This window comes from Biomphalaria glabrata, chromosome 3 (genome assembly GCF_947242115.1).
Source record: "Biomphalaria glabrata chromosome 3, xgBioGlab47.1, whole genome shotgun sequence".
Lineage (NCBI taxonomy): Eukaryota > Metazoa > Mollusca > Gastropoda > Planorbidae > Biomphalaria > Biomphalaria glabrata.
This window is the reverse complement of record NC_074713.1, coordinates 27709493-27729307: the sequence shown is the minus strand read 5'-3', so window position 1 is coordinate 27729307 and position 19815 is coordinate 27709493. Positions and strand designations below refer to the sequence as shown.

The following is a 19815-nucleotide window of genomic DNA, read 5'->3' as shown; positions in this document are numbered from 1 at the left end:
TTTACTTTTATTTATTTGGTAAATAAGTGTAAAAACATTTTTCACTATTAAAGAAAAAATAAAATCGGTCTATATTGAATTTTGAATTATCTCGGAATCACAGGCGGCACTAAACTTTAAAAAAATTGTAGTTGCTGTGTAACATGACTTGAGCCACATGAGGCACTCTGATAACTGATAAAATGATAGATTATTTATATTTAATTAGATCTAGACCTCTAGTTATAGAAATCTAGTCTAGATTTCTAAAGTCTGTGCAGTTTTGCGATAAATTAATTAAAACACAATGAGGACCGTTGCTCTGATAAGGTAAACCACTTGTGACCGACTTGATTAAACTAAGTTTATTAGTTTTACTTTTACTTTTACTAAGTTTAAAGTTTATCTAGACTATTCTAGTGTTACTAAGTCTAAGAAGAGTAGTATAGAGTCTAGTACTAGGTTGTCTAGATCTAGATAGAATAATCTAGATGTAGATCTAAGTCTAGTCTAGAAATAGTCTCTAGTGACTCTAGAGCAGGGGTGGGCAACATTTTTGTACCGAGGGCCGCATTAAAAAAAAGTTGGGGCATGGCGGGCCGCATATATCATATATATATCTTAGAAAGATAAGCTTGCTGTGTAGAATGTCTTTTAATTCATATATGCACTGTATTACGATTTTTTTTTAATTGCTATTGTCTTTTTATATCACAATATCCCCACAAATATACAGTTGTACTTAATATGCAGTATTTTACTTCTTACACTCGAGCATAATGTTTCTTAACTGTGAAACTATCTTACTAGTTGTTACCTCTGTGTGTGACTGCTGTCAAATTACAGTCAGCCAACATTGTCCAGTGATTATACTTGTTTAGTTTCCACAAAAAATGCTTGCTCACTGAATGACACAATTTATGTTCCGTAAGTTAAATGTCGGGACGAGCGAAGCCTGCCCTTGTGGAGCATCACCAGAGAATGCTGACCATGTCCTTCAATGGTGCATACTAAATCAAGGGACCCAAACAAGACTCTCCAAAGACTATTAGGAGAACTGCCTGATCTGGAAACCACTACGCGGTTCATCTCAGATATAGGATTACTGATTTGAACCATTCAACATGTAAAATGAGAACGAAGAAGAAGAACTGATGTATGTGTACCCAAATAGTGTGAACAGCAGCAAAGTTTTTTTAAGTGTGGAAATACAGCTTCTGGCACCCATAAAGCTCCCGTGGTAGTGCTGACTGGAACTTCTCTTTGCTTTGAGTTATGTCCTCTGGAGCTGAATCGGCTTGTCTTAATAAGTGTTGCACTTTTAATCATTTCACTAAAGATAGTTTCACCTTTCAGCAAAGGAAAATGACAAAAAAAAATTTTTTTTTTTGGTTGCCTGTAGAAAAGTGAAAACCTTGTTTGAAAAGATTTAACATGCGTTTACATTTCATATGTAAACAATCAATTGCAATTCATAAATCAAAGCTGCCCTTGGTTAACTCCCCTAGCTCTTGTAAATTCCATTACTTTTCAACATAAGTATGTATTAATATTCAAATTATATGCAGCTTTGTGCAAACTTTCCTGTTTCAAGTTTATGGTTCTCAGTCAAAGATCGAGCTCCATAAGTTGTTACACTTGCTATCTTGTTTCAAGCCTACCCAACACTCAGACATTGTGTCTTAAATTGATTTTATTGAAATTGGTGTATAGCCAATAAGCATATTCTTCGTTTACTAAAAACTAATGAGACAGTTCAATAATTTATATAGATATTTTTTTAAAATATTTACATTTTTTTATCTATATACTGTGGGCACACCTGATTTCTGTAGGTGTCAGTGGGCCGCATAAAACACCTCGGCGGGCCGCATGTGGCCCGCGGGCCGTAATTTGCCCACCCCTGCTCTAGAGATCTAATTCTAGATCTAGTCTAGGACTAGATTAGTTTTTTAGTATTAATTAGAGTCTAGTACTATAGTAGTGACCCTAGCCTAGGCTGCTCTAGCTCTAGCTAGTGACTAGTGCAGACTAGTCACTATTCTGACTAGATCTAGAATAGTAGCTATATTCATATTGTCTAGTAGTAGTGTAATCACTGAAGATCTAGATTATAATAATTATATAGATTATAAATTTTTTAAAATTATAAATTTAGATCTAGTCTAGTCTATTAAAATTATAGTTACAGTATAATTTCATCATATTATATATCTAGATCTGGAACTATCACTAATCTAATTAAGTCACTACACTAACATGTGAATGTGCTAACAGACTAAGTCACTAACACTACTAACAGTAACACTTATACTATACTTTTAGAGAAATAGAAATATAGTCTACTTATTTTATTCAAGTTATTGATGATGACTAGAACTCATAACTGACTACTTATCAGAAGTTATGGTCATCATGATTATGAATAGCAAGTAAGAAATCTGACTTGACTAAACTTATTCAGGATCTAAATTTTAAAAACTTGTAACTAGATCTAGAAATTTTAATCTAGATAATAGATTTCGTAGACGGCTCAGCTGTAAAGTGCTTGGCTTCCAAACCAAGGGTCCTGGGTTCAAATCCTGGTGAAGACTGGGATTTTTAATTTCGGAATTTTTGGGTGCCTCTCAGTCCACCCATCTCTGATGGGTACCTGACATTAGTTGGGGAAAAGTAAAGGCAGTTGGTTGTTGTGCTGGCCACATGACACCCTCATTAACTGTATGCCATAGAAATAGATGACCTTTACATCATCTGCCCTATAGACCACAAGGTCTGAAAGTGGAATTTTTTTTACTTTATAGAGTCTTTTAGTAGCCTAATAGATCTAGTTGGGGAATCTAAATAGTCTTGTAGATCTAGAATATTATATATTTATATATAAATATATAGACAAATTATAATTTTATAGGGGCCTACCATTAAGTTACTAAAGTTTATTTATACACCTCAGTCTACTGACACTAGTACTGAGTTAATTGAGAAAATGGTAGTATAGTGAATCAAGTGATAGAATAGGTCTACCCTCTTCTATATAGATACTTTTCTATTTAGAGTCTACATAGTAAGTGAATATAAATTACCTACTCTACTAGTCAGATATCTTATCTAAACTACTAAACTACTATATACTCATCATAGTTATATCTACTATTATTGTCATTGAAATATTCAAGTATTGACTAGATCCAGATTATACTTGATTATAGCATTTGTCAATTAGTTACTTGGTCTACTAGACTCTAGTCTTGTGAAGTGTCAGAGTTGACTAGACACTAGACTGTTAATTCATAAATTGATAGATATAGGTTTTCATGGCTGATTCAGGCAACATTCCATGGCATTAGTAACTAGGGAAGAAGAAGCTCTTGTATGAATTTGTTCTAATTTCTACTCGACCTATATCTTACACTTAAAGTTACAGTCTACTACAGTAGTGTAGTAGTATCAAGACACACATGTATAAGTATTATTATTGTTTAGTACACTTAACTTAGACTAAGTATAGTTTGACATACTCACATAGATCTACAGACATAGATCCACCATCTATTCTCATTTTAATAATTAGCATCATAAATGGTGAAGCACTAACTCACTGTGAATGTGATACTGATAGTCACGGTCAGTGACTCTGGAACTTGGATCTAGATAGCCACCTCAAATTAAACTCAATCTAGAATCTATATTCAATATATCTAGATCTAGCACTAAAATATTTAGATGTTAAATCTAGACTAGATCTTGGCCTGTAAATTACTCTAGCTATGTTTGTACTCTAGAAACTAGGCTTACTAAGCAAGCATCTGTCACAAGAGATGAGTTGGTCACACTGTCACTTGTCTGTAGTGTAATAATAAAAAAAAAAGGCTAACAAATGTACACTAACACTTTAGGCCTACAGACTAGCACTTAAATGAGTTTAATTAATAAAATAAGGATTTCATGACAACACTTTGTTCACAAAAAATAATTCCCCCTACAAATGGTTCACCATTAATTGGTTCATCACCTAAAATAGGTTTACAAAATATTCATTCACACGATTCACAGCTTTTTTTTTTTGGTAGGCTGCTGTATATTTTGAGTATATATTTTGCATACTTTATTCCCTTTTTTTAAGGGGCATTGTTAAGAGATGTGTCAGACAATCTGCAGCATGAAGTGAATCCTGATGGAGAGTGAGAATTTATTGAAGTGTTGCTTTCCTATAATTATTTGGAATTATAACTAATTGGCTAAACGTGTTTATAAATCATTTCTTGATATGGCACATACCATTCTCCTGAAATCAACATACCTTATGATTCATGTAATCTGTCAATTGTGAATGTGATACTGACAGTCTTATTTTGCTCTAGTGGTTAATGTCTGCTCTTACAATTCTGTTAAAGCCTATGTCTGACCCATACTTGTGTTTGGTTAAAATATATATATGAACAGGAAAAAAATGCTCATTTTGTTCTTTTTATCTTGATTTCAAAAATAATGTTATTTTCTTTTAATAGTGGTGGCAAGGACAGCTGCTACAACATCATGTGTTGCATAGCAGAAGGTCATGAAATAGTGGCTCTTGCAAACCTTCGACCTGAGAATAAAGGTGATTTTAAAGTTAATGTTACTGTATAATAATTAATAATTTAAGTATTGAATTGATTTGAAACGCATACTTAAAATTAAGTTATAATTTGTAAATACAACTTTTTAAGTTAGCGGCGCAGTAAGCTACCATTCACCCCATCATTGTTAGATAAAATTTTAACCTTGTTATAAATCTATTTATAAACATTACCATTATTTAATATAAATCAAGAGCTCTTTTTCTTTGCAATGACTCTTTACAATTGACTAAATGGGTCTAAGATAGTAGCTGAGAGTAGTTTATATTATATAACATGTGGCCTTTTTTTTTTAAGGAATAAGAACCACTGTGATATATTATAGAAAAACTTCTTGCAATCACACCAATGCTCTGTCTCCAACATTTTCACTTCCATTTCTGTAGATGAGATAGATAGTTACATGTATCAAACAGTTGGACACATGGCAGTTGATCTGTATGCTGAGGCTATGGACTTGCAACTGTTTTCAGGCATCATCAAGGGCTCAAGTGTGTGCACCGGCAGAAGTTACCAGCCCAGTGCGGAGGATGAGGTGGAAGACCTATTTCAGCTGCTCCAAACCATTAAAGTAAGCACTTTGTCCTGTGCATACTGAGGTCAAAAAAAAGAATCAGATATTTTATGTAGCTATTTTTTTTCTACATTATTTAAAAAAAACAAACATATTTATTAAAACAAGAAAAACATTAACAAGGTTACAAAAGACAGCTTGTGCGGAAACACAAACTTAAAATCGGGCCCTAGAAGTGGTCCACCCAGGCAGGCTTCAATATTTTCAGAAAGAACATCCGAATGAAATTATATCAAAGACAAATGAGAGATAAGAATGGAGAAAGAAGGTTAACAGATCCTGTGTAGTGCCCCAACGGTCCAGCAGATCAAAGGATAGGTGAAAGTGAATGTAAAGTTAGATGTGAGTGAACCTGGCTTAACTAGTTCCCCTTATAGACCTTGTGGTCTATAGGGCAGATGATGTAAAGTTCATCTGATTTTGTGGCATAAGGTTAACGAGGGTGTCATGTAGCCAGCACAACGACCAACCGCCTTTACTTTTCCCCAACTAATGTCAGGTACCCATTAGAGCTGAGTGGACTCAGAGGCGCCCAAAGATTCCGAAGTTGATAATCCCAGTTTGCACCAGGATTCGAACCCGGGACCCCCGGTTTGGAAGCCAAGCGCTTTACCGCTCACCCACCATGCCTCCCCTGGCCAATCTGATGTCTTATAATTGATCTAATTGCTTTGAAAAGGGTCAATCTCTTAATCGAATCCTAAAATTAAAAAAGTAAAAAAAAAACATTTCCGCATTAAAAAAAATAGTTCAGGAAAATGACGTTTACAAGATTACTATTCGTTTTAATTTAGGTCTAACTTATAATGCATACTAATTAGCTTTTTCTCTTTAAAAAACTGCTTGCATAACTGATTTTAAAAATTAGATTTTTCGCTTTAAGAAAAAAAAATTTAACCGTTGCATCAGAACTTTGAATGGTCTAAAATATTGTGATGTCGGATTTTCAATATCTTTTTCTAGTTTATGAGATCTAAACGGGACGGATGGACAGACATTTCACACAAAACTAATAGCGTCTTTTCCCCTTTCAGGGACCGCTAAAAAGACTATATGCAACTTATAGAGCAATTGTTTTTCTCCTAATAACTAATTCGAATCTTAGATTAAAAAACAATGGAACATTTTTTTTAGATCAGTGTCCACCACTCAGGTTTTTAAAATTTTCCAAAAGTTACAAATTGAATTTAGTAGAAATATTGTAATAAAGAATGTTTCATTGTAAGACCTACTTACAAAACATTATCTAATGCAAATTAGAGTTATTTTTATTTTTGTGAGCTGTAATTTATTAAGTAACAAGAGTGTCATTTGTCTGTTGGCCTCATCCAAATTAAGGGGTCTCGGTTTCGAATCTTGGTGAAGACTGAGATTTTGGATTTCTGGACTTAATGGATTGCCCGAGTCCACACAACTCTAATGGGTACCTGGGAAATAAAAGGTGGTTGGTCTTTACATCATCTGCCATATAGATTCCAAAAGCTAAAAGCTGTATTTACTTATAATGATTATATTATTATATAATGCATGATTAAATACATAGTGATAAAAATGTCACTTTAAACAAAAATTACATCTCTATAAATTCTGCATCAGTCTACATTCCTATATTTGTTTGTAAAAATGATTGCATGATGCATCAGAATGCTTTAGAATTAGTTTCCTTAACTTCTGACAATAATAATCTGCTTTGTTTATATAGCAGTGTTAAAGTGTAAATATATTTGAAAAATCTTGATTCCAGGAAGAGAAACAAGTGGAGGCTGTCTCTGTTGGTGCCATCTTGTCAGATTATCAAAGAATAAGAGTGGAACATGTGTAATGAAAATCGCTTTCTAGTTATTCATATTTATATATATGTATGTCTTTATGTTATATATTCTTTAGTGTATATAGATTGCAGCATGATTAATTATATCATTTAAAGCTAGTTAAACTAAAAATATATATATGTTTCTTAAAACTCCAATGATTTTGTTTCTATATCTTTGGTTACTAGATATTTTTTTTCTTACTCTCTAAGGTGTGAACGTCTTGGTCTGACAGTATTAGCTTTCCTTTGGAGACGAAATCAGAAAGAACTGCTTGAAGAGATGATAGCATGTGGTATTAAAGCCAAAATCATTAAAGTGGCTGCCATGGGTACTTCTGTTTTTTTTAAATATTATTAATGATTTAAACAATGTTTCTATCAGCTAACTTTATTTCATCTCAATATCTAGTTTGTATTTTTATATTCATGCCATTGTTGCTAAGCTAGAAAACTTAAACCAAAATATCCTCATTTTTATGCACCAAATCTTTTTTTGTAGCATATCAATATACACACACATAATTTACAAATATATATATTTATATAGTGCATTTTTACTAGAACAGTCACAAAATAGAGCTATGAGATTTATAACAAATGAATATTTACATCTGACTAGAGTAACACTTAATTAAATCACTAAACTTGGAGACACTTCAGGACTGTAAAGTAGTGTAAAGTAGCAATAATACCTAAAACACTAAAACCATAACAAAAAAAACAAACTAATAAAATATTCAGAAAGACGCAGATAAAGATTAAGCCTCTAATAAAAAATATAGCCTCTAATTAACATACTCAACTAGATAAACACATTAAAGTGCATAGTGTTGCGAATCATATACTTAAGTGATGATTGTTTGCATTGTATTGTAAACATAATCATAAACATATAATCATTACAAAATTGGCATTAAAAACAGTAATCATTTTAATTAGGACATAATTATTTTCTCTTTTAAAGGAAATTCTGTAATTTATCAGATACAATAAGAATCAAATTTTTTTTATTTAAAAATCAACTGCCAGGGCAGAGATGAAAAGATTTTCCCATCCCTGCTCTATACCTAAAGAAAAGAAGGTTATAATATTCTTATATTTTCTGTGTTTTTCTAAGATTTTTTTTCTTTTTGTACTCTCAGGTTTGAATCCAAAGGATCACTTAGGTCTTGATCTGGATGAGATTTATCCACATTTAATTGAAATGGTACGCAGCAATAGGCTTTCATTGGTGTAATTAATGTTTATTTCTAGACCGTATCAAGATCAAATCATTCTCTTTTTTTTTTTAGAACAGCAAGTATGGACTTAACATTTGTGGAGAGGGTGGTGAATATGAATCTTTTGTTTATGACTGTCCATTATTTAAAAGGGAAATAGTTATGTAAGTGCTTGTTTTACTTTTCAAGAGTGTTTTTAATATACCTTTACATAAATAAAGTTTCAAATAATGATCTTGTTACTTAGTCATAGTTTCTAACGCTTGTCTTGTCTACTAACAGCAATAAGACAGAGACAGTCATCCACTCTGATGATGCTTTTGCTCAAGTTGGTTACCTCAATTTATTGGATTGCCAGCATAAAGATAAAGACTGGGTTAGTTTTTGTTTTTTTGTCTAAAAATATTTTTTTTTTTTTTTTTTTTTTTGCAAGCATTACTTCTGATTATGTGGTTACATATCTTTGCCAATGTCTTTTTTTTTTTCACTGTAGAAAATGCTTTATCTTTGGTTTGAAATTGTGTGCATTCTTAATCAGGCTCGATCTTTTTAAAAAAAGATTGATAAAAATAATGTAATTCTTTTCATTGCTTTGCTCTATAGTCAAGTTGTGTACAGATTTAAATATAAAAAAGTAGTTATAATACTTAAAATATCTCTGGCTCATGTTCAAATATAGCAGCATTAAAAATGTGGCAGATTAGTTACAATGTAGTTGTCAAACTTATTTATACTTCATTTATGAAACATTTTTAAACATTACTTGACTTCTACTTATTGCACAGCTATATCAACAATCACATCTTTGAACTAGTTTTACTGCTCTGCTACTGGTTTGATCCATTCACAATCTTTTGAAAATCTTCAATATTTGTATTACAGCAGAGTTGCCTACAAGTACGCATCTTGCGTCTTATTGCATATTTTGTATGCAAATGGACACTAAAATACACACGTATGGTTTATCATCTGAAAATATGCATTTCCCCTTCTAAAGCAACACAAAAAAATTAATTAAAAAACACAACAAAAAAACAAACAAGTAGTTCTTGCTAATCATATATAGAATAATAGATCAGTGCGTCAATGCCTGGGATGGACTTTTCCTATTAGATCTACCTCGAGTTAATATCACTTTTTTTTGCGCGTGCTGACGCTCGTAGGTTTTAATGGTTACTAAATCTTACTCATCTAAATAAAGCAGAGTTCCTTACGATATGTCAGTTTATATGAAGTCTTCAAACTAATTGGGAATTAATTGATTGATTAGTTCTAATTCATCTAGACTGGATCTAGAACCAGAGATATTTTACGATGTCAGTCACCTAAAATAGAATGTACGTAAATCTATATTTAGAATGGAGGTCTAGATCTAATTGTGTTATCTAAATATACCTAGATCTAGATTTTTCTAGATTTAGATATAGATCTAGATTCTAGATATAAATATAATTCTAGTCTACATTCTAGTTCTAGATATGATCAGGTGTGTAATAAACTTAGATTTAAACTACTGGCTAGACGTAGGTCTAGTCACTCTAGTAGAAGAGGTAACTTAAGGCTCTAGATATCTGTAACTAGATCTAATCTACTCAAAACCAGCAATTTCTTATTTATGGAATCTAATATAAAAAAATGGGGCAAAAAGCTGAGAACAGCTAACTTTGTACAGGTCTAGATCTAGCTATAGTATTTCACATTCGCGATAGAGCCTACAATTCTGTGGGATTGTTAAAATAGGCCTACCTTTAAATATCCCTATGCAAATTAAAAACCAATAAACTGTTAATGAAGCTGCTTACAGATCTAGATCTATTCTAGATAATCATCATCATTGGCCTCCTTCAGTCGTAGAACGACTATGGTTCATCTCAGAGCACACTTCCTCATGTGGCTGTGGAGCCCTATTTTGGAGAGACACTTTTGCTTCGGTGGTAGAGGAGCTGGCCGTTTTTCGAATTGTACGTTTTTCTTCCTGGGTGGATTCAATTTTTCTATTAGATGAAAGTCAGAAGGGCAGAGGTTTTCATAGAAGAAATATTGGTTGAGCTTAATCTTTCTCTTAGCAAGATAAAGGGGATCAAACTGATGTTCCCTGACTTGCAGAATGTATCTTCTGCGGTAGCTACTGTTATAATCACTAGGGACTAGCTAGGTTCCATTACTTATGAAGGCCTAAATTCAAAGAATGAAATCAGAGGCACTTAAAGCAGACTCAATAGCCAAGCTTTTTTATATTAGAAACAAGTTCAATGACTAATTAGGATTATCTGCCTAAAAAACAAATATTTAAAACTAGACATATGTTACCCGCGACCCGCCGGTCTTTATTTGCGCATTACTGTCGATATAGTCACTGAGAGTGTTTTGTAAACAATTAAACGAAATAATAATGTAATAAGTAAAGCGAATGTGTCAATGTAAAAATAGTGTGAATGAAGCTATCAAATCAGAATAGCTAATAGGCTTAAATTCATTTTTTTTTTTAAATTAAAACATTTGCTTGTAGGCCTACATATATTTGATTAAAATTTGAGATGAATAGACTAAATTTTGTATGTTCATGTGTATAAAGTATAAAGTAGATCTTGAGGTAGACATAGATCTAAATCTACACTAATCTAGAGTTAAAAATTGGCTTTAATAGACTATTGAGTTCATTCTGTGCTGCACATGCGTGAACTTTTTTTCATGAATGAATATAGGCCTATCTCAACACGGCTACGCAGCTTTAGCGAACAGGGAACGAATATATTAAAAATGCTTTAGAAAAACAAATTTGAATGTTAATTTGATTAAAATATGAAATGAATGGACAATAATTAGTATGTTTATGTGTTAAAGCATAAAACTATCTTTGCGAAAAGAAGTTTTATCATCTTAGAGTTCAATAAGAGTTTTAGACCTAGGCCTAGGAATAGACTCAGTAGAGAGAGGTGTTAATGTGTAACCATTTGGTAATGTCTAATGAAATAATGTTCGCCATGAAATCTGTAGTCACAGATATCAGGAACTAATTTATGTAAAAAATGCTTTTGGATAATCTAGTGGATTGGATTTAGATGTATGTTAAACGTAGCTAATGATCCTTTCACGTTATTTCTCTTTCGCTACGAAAATAAAATTAGTTTTGCGAAAATAGGTTTACCCGAAGTCGATACATTTTTATCTATTAAAAACGAAAAGAGCGATAGCTTTGTTAAATGAATGGGATTATAAAGTGAACAATTAAACGAAATAATGTTTAGTACGCGATTCATGAATGAATATAGATCTAGGCCTATCTCAACTCGGCTTCGCAGCTTTCGTAAATGAATGTAGCTTTAGAAAACCAAATTTGAATGTTTATTTGATCAAAATATGAAATGAATGGACTTTAATTAATATGTTTATGTGTTAAAGTATAAAACTATCTGTGCGAAGAGAAGTTTTATCATCTTAGAGTTGAATTAGAGTTTTAGATCTAGGGATGGGATTATAAAGTAAACAATTAAACGAATTAATATTTAGTACGCGATTCATTACGGAATTGTCTAATGAAAGAATGTTCGTCAGGAAATCTGTAATCACAGATATAAGGAACTAATTAATGTAAAAAATGCTTTTGAAACACCAAATTGAAGGTTAATTTTGTTATATAATGAAATCAATGGATCTTCTTTTGTATTTTCATGTGTCAAAGTAAAAAACTATCTGCGCAAAGTGTATTTCTTAAAATTAGATCTAGGTCTAAATCCTTTCTATCTTTTCTCATGTCAACATTGTAGACATGGCCTAGATCCATAAAATACTATAGCTGTAATAGAGTCGGACAACTTTTTTTTTTTTGAGGGTCTTAACTTTGTTTTAGGGCTACAATACATACACTACGGTCTAAGTTAGTACCCAAGGAACATTCCTGCCTAGTTTTATCAAGATTGGTCAAGCTGTTTTGATGTCTATAAGTAACATACATACATACACCTCACATTCTACTTTATAATATAAGATGTTTGTAATTAGTGATTGTAGAGGATGCCAAAGCTTTCATTGCTAACTCTGCAAAAAAAAGGTCTGGAAGAAGAAAATCTAAGTGATATACAATATTTCCAGTGTCTGGATACCTTGTAAAGAAATTGCCTATAAACAAAACTACTTTTATAAAACTAGATGTCACTGATCCAGCTAAGCAAACCATTACATCTGGTTTAAGTCTTATTTCACTTGTAACAAAAATGTCCATTCTTTTGAATGAATTTTCTGTTGCGCTATTATGGAATGTAAAGTATACAAGAGGCATTATGATCATAAGATCATTGCAAAGTGACAAGAACGCAATCATTCTAACATAGTCTAGAAAAGTCTTAGACAAAGACTACAAGTGTGACTACAAGTGTAAATATTTTGACAACTGTACAAAATGTCTTATATAACTTTATGCTGTGTTAACATTGGGATTGCTGCCTTTCATGTATGTTATGTGAATGATTTAATTTTAGTCTTTCCTGTGTATATTTCTTGATATTTAGGAAAATACGCATTTGTCCCTCAAAATACACATTTCCAGGTCTGGGAATACACATTTCCCTTTTTACATGTAGGCATCTCTGTTACAGCATTAAACTTATCTAATGATCCTTTGCCCAAATCCTGCTTGAGATGGGATACTTTCCTTGATGAGGCTTTAGAGTAATATAGATGTGCTAAAGATGTTTTAGTCAGCACTGTTCACACTTCTGAATCTTTCTGACGCAGGATAGCTCAACATCTCTCAAAGAAAAAATAATGAAACTGCCAATGATGACAACTGAGAAGTGGCTAGCACGGCATGTGCCCAATGATGATGCAGAGGTTAGTCAGGATGGAGCAGGAGACTCTGGGTTGATGGGAATGGTGATGTGTGTACCTGAGCTCCACACATCAGGTTAGTGACATATTTGTCATTGAACTTTTTAAAATATTAAAGCAATGACAGTTTAAATTAAGAGTTATTGAGCAAAGTGGCAAGCATGTTGCAGATAAATCTTGTTAGAGAATAGGAGGAGTTTGTTTAAAAAATCTCTTTTAACAGTGGTATATATATATGACCCATAAAAGGCTTCTTTTAAGAGATTGAAGTTGTTGTTTTTTTAAAGTAAAATAAAAACGTTCAGGCTAACATAATTTTTAAACATTATTTAATTTTGTTTTGTAGAACAGTTGTTCCTACTTTTCCAATGATTTATTTGTAAAAATAAAGTGTTTTAAAAGGATTTTTTGCTGTTTTTTTTCAATTTTATTTGTATGATTCATTCTAGATTATGCTCCTGTGACCTCCACAGACGGGACACATTTTGTGGTCTCTGGAGTGAAAGCTTTTCTTTCTGAAGGTATTGATATAAGTGTAGCAGTCATGGAAGCATTGTCTGTTTTAAAAAGTAAGTTCAACTCGAGTTATTTTATAATGAACTATTGGACTGTCCATTATTTATCGATTGGTAAGAAGCATATCACAGTAGCCTAAGTCTTTGAGGGCCAAAACTAATGCACTTTGCGAGACCATTAATGGCCAATCCCTGGAAATAGTTGATCATTTTTTAACTTGGCTCCATTATTTCCAATGATGTGATACTTGAAAATGGCATCACTATAACAGGGTAGTCAAAACAATGGTCACAGTGTCACAGCTGCAGAAAATTTTGTGAGACAGTACTTTGCTGATTATGGAACCTGTGTACAGAGCAGTAGCTATAAACATGATCCACCTACTTTTGTCAGGAAAACAAACTCAATATCCTCCACCTAACCCATGACAGTGGATGTGTATCAAGGATCAGTATCTTTAGTCACATGAGAAGTGTCAAAAGGGGAAATGTAAAATGCCACAGTTGGTGTGCTAACTAATGGTGGAAGAAATAATCTCTTTACTACTCTATTGACTTTACTGATCTGGACTTGTAGTTTTAGTAAAGAAATAGGTCTAGATCTCTAGTTAGAATTTTTTTTTTGGTCAAAATTCTCACATTTTTATGTACCTGTACTCATATTGGTATAAACTTTAATTTGTTTACTATGTTTTGTCTGTTTCTGAATGTTTACTACTTAGGTTATAAACACAAAGCATAAGAGAAACTAAACAAAATGATTACTTCCTCTATTAGATTGCCTAAACAGTAAAGATTTGAAGGTTAGTGACATTGTGTCAATGTCCTTGCTGGTAGGGGACATGACCCAGTTTGCAGAAATCAACAAAGTGTATAAAACATTTTTCTCTTCCAACCCACCTGTCAGGTAAGACTTTGAGTGAAGATACAATTGCACAGAATACAAAATAAAATTCTTATTGTGCAGAACATTCTTCTAATTAAAGTACCTTGAATGAAACTGGAAATTATAATATTGTAATGGTCTGCTCTAAAATATTCCATTTCATTGAGCTAGTTTAAGCATGAAATTTTGGCTACTTGTAACTGGCTACTTGTAACCAACAACTATTTTGTCTTATTGAGAATCATTGCTGTGTGTAAGTAATCAAAGCTGGTTTATAATCCAATCAAAGGTTTACTGTACCCCACTTATCTTTCTTTGTGTAGTTACTCAATCAGAGTTTGGGTAACTTAATCAACTCCACCACATTTTTACAGTTAATGTTTAGCTGTCTAATTCTACTTAGTTTAGTAGCTATGTCCTGATTATAAAACTTGATTATGTGTTAGATGAACTGACAACTTTGTGTCCCTCAGACTGTGTATACAAGCCAACTTACCTCGTAATATAGCCCTACAGCTGGACTGTCAGGGAAGGATACAGCAGCAGAAAGACGAGGAATTGTCTGACAGAGTTGTCATGCATGTTCAGTCATTGTCCCATTGGGCACCGGCAAACATTGGCCCTTACAGTCAAGCTATATTGGTTAGTCTATATACTATTTATAAATACAATTTTCTATTAATGAAGAAAAAAAAATCTCTTTGTCAACCACAAGTCAATTGCTTACACTAATTTAAATTAAAAAAATTAACTTTTTATTTTAATGTAGATCAATACAAATAACATTCAGATTATAACTTATCCCTCTCATTTCAATTTGAACTTTCCTCAGAGTTCAACATGCCCTGTCACCATTACATATGATTGAAAATACTATATTACCTTTATTAGCTTCAAGTTTGTGACCTCTAGTGCATTAGAGAGGTTTGAATTCAGTCAGTTATCTCTGTTGCTTTGCTTCATAGAATCTCATTCCATGAGCTTTCATCTCACACAAAAGACACACACACACACAAACAACAAAAAACCACAAGATTATTTTAAGAACAAATTGTTCCTCTACTAATAATATACTGTATTATGCCTTTCATTAAAGAGAACTTGTGTACAATATTTACATAATTAAATCAACTCGTTATCCAATCTTGATTTCAGACAGGAGATAAACTTTATCTGGCTGGAATGGTGCCTTTGGTCCCCGCCACCTTAGAAGTCATTAATGGTGGAATCAATTCTCAGTGTTCAGTTGGGCTACTGCATGTAGAGAATGTCATGTCCGCAATGAAAGATGGCTGTACATTTTGGTCCTGCCCGCTGGTCATGTGTTATCTGACTAAACAGGAACATGTCAGGCATGCAGAAGAAGAGTGGAAGAAAGCTCTGGAGGTTAATCAACTGAGTTGTTTGTTGTTTTAAATAGAGTACAATGGGATTTTAATTGTGGTTGGGTTTGAACTTGTTATGTGCATGAAAAATTAAATAAGTTATCTTATCTTATAAAATATAGATGTTACTTTAAAAAAGATGATGATTATGTCCTATGATTCATGCATCTAGTCATGCATGTTAACCAATGATTTAAATTCTGCCAAGTCATTGGTTTTCCTGGCTTGCTCAGGCAATCTATTCCATGCTCTAATAGCACTAGAGAAGAAGGAGCATTTGTACAAATTTGTCCTAACAAAAGGAACGAGGAATGTGCCTTTATCTTTGTGTCTTTCAGAGTATTTTATTAATTTTTGTTTTTGTATTTGAAGATTATGGTTCAGTGTTTTATGTATAATTGCTACTTTACTTTTGAATCTTCTTTGGTTGTTCCTGTTTTGAAAGACAACTTACCATGAAAGTGAGCTTGGAAAAAAAAGATTATTTGATGTGATCCTATGAAAGAAACAAAATAATCTTTTGCTTTGCTAGAGTTAAAAATAAAATTCTTGTCTTAGATACGCAATAACCATAAATATTAATCATTCTTTCGATATTCTATAATTATAAATATTAATATTAATTTAGATAAAACATATTTAGAAATGCCATGTCTATAAATATGGCAATAAATATATTTCATATAGTTACTTTAAAACAAAAATGTTTATAATACATTTCACATTTATTGAAAATCAGACTATTATACATTTATTTACAGGATAACTTTATGATTATTTCCTCATTTTAAGGTTTCAATCTCAGTTGATTTGAAAATGTTGAAATGGATTATATATTTTTTAATGCTCAAAATGTAGCCACCACATATTTGTAATTATTTTCATTAAACAATTAGTAACAGCATCAAGATTAAAATAAAATGTATTCTGTTTCCTCAGTCATCTGCTATAAATATGGAACAGCCCAAACTGACTCCTAGTGTTCAATATTGTGTTGTTCCTGCACTACCCAAGAATGCTCTTGTTGAGTGGCATACCTACGCTTGGCCCAATATTGATTTGCAGGAGGATGTCACAGGTATTTGTCTATTGCACACATGATCACAGCAATCTTAGAACTAAGTCTACAATTGGAATGACTCACCTTCATTGTACCTTACCTTGTGAACAAAAGTCTCAATTCATAGATTGTGCAGAAAGTAATATTAAAACAACTTGTCCTGAAAAATGTATAATTTCTCCTATAGCTTCTAAAGATTGAGAACTGCTGGAACAGATGCAATAGTTCATTAGTGCCAAACATAAAGAATATTAAATTACAGCTTTTTTGTTGCCTTCTTTTTCATCCAGAACTGTCCCTTGCAGCTTGTATTGTGTCTTGTTGGACACTCTGTTCACTTTCTTGTCTTTGTTTTATGATGTCAATAATACAATTATCTTGGGACACTTAGTTGGGTAGGATTATTAGTATGGAGCAAAAAAGGCTAACAAATAAATGACTTAAGAATGAGCTTGTGTTGAAAAAAGGCTACCATATTAAAGGACATAAGAACGGTCTTTAGTTAGAAAAAGGCTATCATATAAATGACAAGAATGAACTTACCCCAAAAATGATGTGAAAAAGCTGCGGCTAAGACTTTTTTGAATCTTGAACACCCAAAAAATAGTGTACAGCTTATATCCTAGCATGGGGTAGACTTGATAGAATATTCTACTTTACTTATACTATACAGATTTTAATTGTTACCTGTCTTTCTTCATATTTAGAAATCAATATTCTACAACAGTTTGATAATTACAAAATCACTTCAAGCGCTGTTTTTTACAGAGGAAAAGTGGATTTGTTTTCTTGTCACATATCAGTGGGTTAGTTTTTTTTGTTTTTCTCTTGTCTTATATAAGTGAAAGAAAGTTTATACAGACAACCATTGAAAAGATGTACAGATACATTTGGTTATTATAAAATTTTTCATCTACAGATTTGGGCTCCCCAAAAGATTATAGCCACATTGACACTATGCAGATGGTCAAAGAATTGCTGTTGGAATACTTTAAAGTATTGGAGAAAGGAGGCATCACAGGCATGACACCACTAGTCAAAATTGTTTTCTCACCTACAATGTTCAACTATGGGATACTTTACAAATGTATGTACCAACTTTATTAGAACTGAAATGAAAACAGTAGCTTTTAGTTTCTAAATAAATGATTTATTCCTATGGTTTGACTTTTAAAGCATAAGTTATGGTGGCTGAATGGTAAAGCACTTGGCTTCTGAGCAGAGAGATCCAGAGTTTGAATCATGGTGAAGACTTGGATTTTAACATTTTTGGATCTTAAGGGTGCCTCAAAAGATTATAGTATGGAGCGAAATGGAGTCCATCCAGCTCGAATGGGGTACCTGACATAAGTTAGGGAAAAGTAAAGGTGGTTGGTCCTTGTTCTGGCCACATGACACCCTCGCTAACCGTGAGCTTTACTTTTTTTTTTACTTTAGACTTTGAAGTAAAGTCATGTGGCCAGCACAACGACCAACTGCCTTTATATTTTCCAACTAAAGTCAGGTACCCATTAGAGTTGGGCGGACTCAGGTGGGCCCTAAAAATCCTAAACTTCAAAATCCCAATTTACCTTTGAGCAACTCTTCATCTATTCCCATTTATCCCGCAGCATCATCCCCACCAGTGAGTGCAACTTTTGTTTTGGTGTACCCTCTATCCTATGACAACTCAGTGCTTCCTTTCACACATTTGTTGGTTTGCACACCTTGAGACCTGTCAATGTTTACTACTTATTGACCTTGGTGATGCACCTCTGGTTAGAACTCTTCTGTAGATTGGCAAAGTGAATTTTTAGCAGGGCACTTAATACAATAAAATTCCAGTTTTGGTAACTGCTAAAGGTATTGAGGGAATATCTGTTGCTAAGTTGTCACGTTTCTGGATAAGTAAAAACTTATATGATAGAAACAGTCTATTATTGTGGATAAGTGATAAACATGTATGACAAATGGGCTATATTCTACTGTTCTAAAACAAGGTGCCAAAGACTTTGTGTTTCAGACAGTTTGTGTGGAAAGAAACTAAAAATTGGCCCCCGAACATATCAAAATATCATAAACTATGAAGTACCAACTACCACAATCCTATCTCTGCCAATACATAAAGAAGAGACTTTTAATGTATTCAATGAATGGATAGTTGCAAAGATATGGTTTAATGTGAATCTGGCCTAACTGATGTTATTGTATGATTATCTATTTGATTTAATTGTTTTGTAAAGGGTCAATCTCTCATTCAAGGCCTCAAGGAAGAAACTTTTCCCTTTGGTTCAATGTCTAAGTGTATTTTCATTTGGCAGGCTTGATTGGCCTGTGGGCTTTAGTTTGCCCAAAGTTAAATGTTTTATTAAAATCTCATGTTTTAAAGTTTGACTTTTATCATCATACTTGCATGTTGTTTTTAAATGGTCAAAATTGTTGAATGTAATTATTTTTACATCAGCCATAATGTATTTAAAATTTAGATTTAAATTAAAAAAAAATTATTTTTTTTAGGTTTTCAGTTGAACCTTGAACATCTTGGAGTCTCCTGTAATTCTCACCCTTTAACACTGTCTTTAGTTCCTGTGGAAGGTTTGAGCAACCGACAACAAGTTCTTGCTTGGTGCCAGTAGGCACCAGAAACATCAAAGAATGAATAACTAAAGATGTGGCCTGGAGACAAATATGACAATGTTCTCAACATTGGGCCACTATGTTACATCATGCAGAAGTACACTTGTCAAGCAACCAATCAAATGAAATAAAGAGTGCAATAATGACATGGTGTCTTAGTTTTCTTCTTGTTATTCTAGTCCAGTATTCAGTCAGCATCAAGCTTTCAAAGAAAAGGAAATAGTAAAGCAATTTAGAAAATGAAATACTTTAGCAATTTAAGGAAGACATTCAATTCCTAATATTGACGCAGCATCATAACCTTAAGAGGCACAGTGGCTG

At 32.8% G+C, this 19815-nt stretch overlaps 1 protein-coding gene across 2 annotated transcripts; it reads left to right on the top strand.

The window, feature by feature from the left end:
* Positions 1–109: 109 nt before the first annotated feature.
* Positions 110–19640, top strand: LOC106069187 (uncharacterized). 2 transcript variants are annotated; one of them, XM_013228797.2, is made up of 17 exons: positions 110–309; positions 4488–4579; positions 5072–5169; positions 6917–6990; positions 7196–7314; positions 8128–8192; positions 8278–8369; positions 8488–8581; positions 12940–13108; positions 13482–13601; positions 14325–14454; positions 14907–15075; positions 15589–15819; positions 16758–16896; positions 17586–17684; positions 17798–17965; positions 19375–19640. In XM_013228797.2, the coding sequence occupies exons 1-17, from the start codon at positions 287–289 to the stop codon at positions 19491–19493; spliced, it is 2001 nt and encodes a 666-aa protein (XP_013084251.2). In that variant the 5' UTR covers positions 110–286; the 3' UTR covers positions 19494–19640. The 2 variants fall into 2 exon arrangements, with proteins under 2 accessions (XP_013084251.2, XP_013084250.2); XM_013228796.2 differs by having other exon boundaries at positions 4985–5169.
* The last annotated feature ends 175 nt before the right edge of the window (positions 19641–19815 follow it).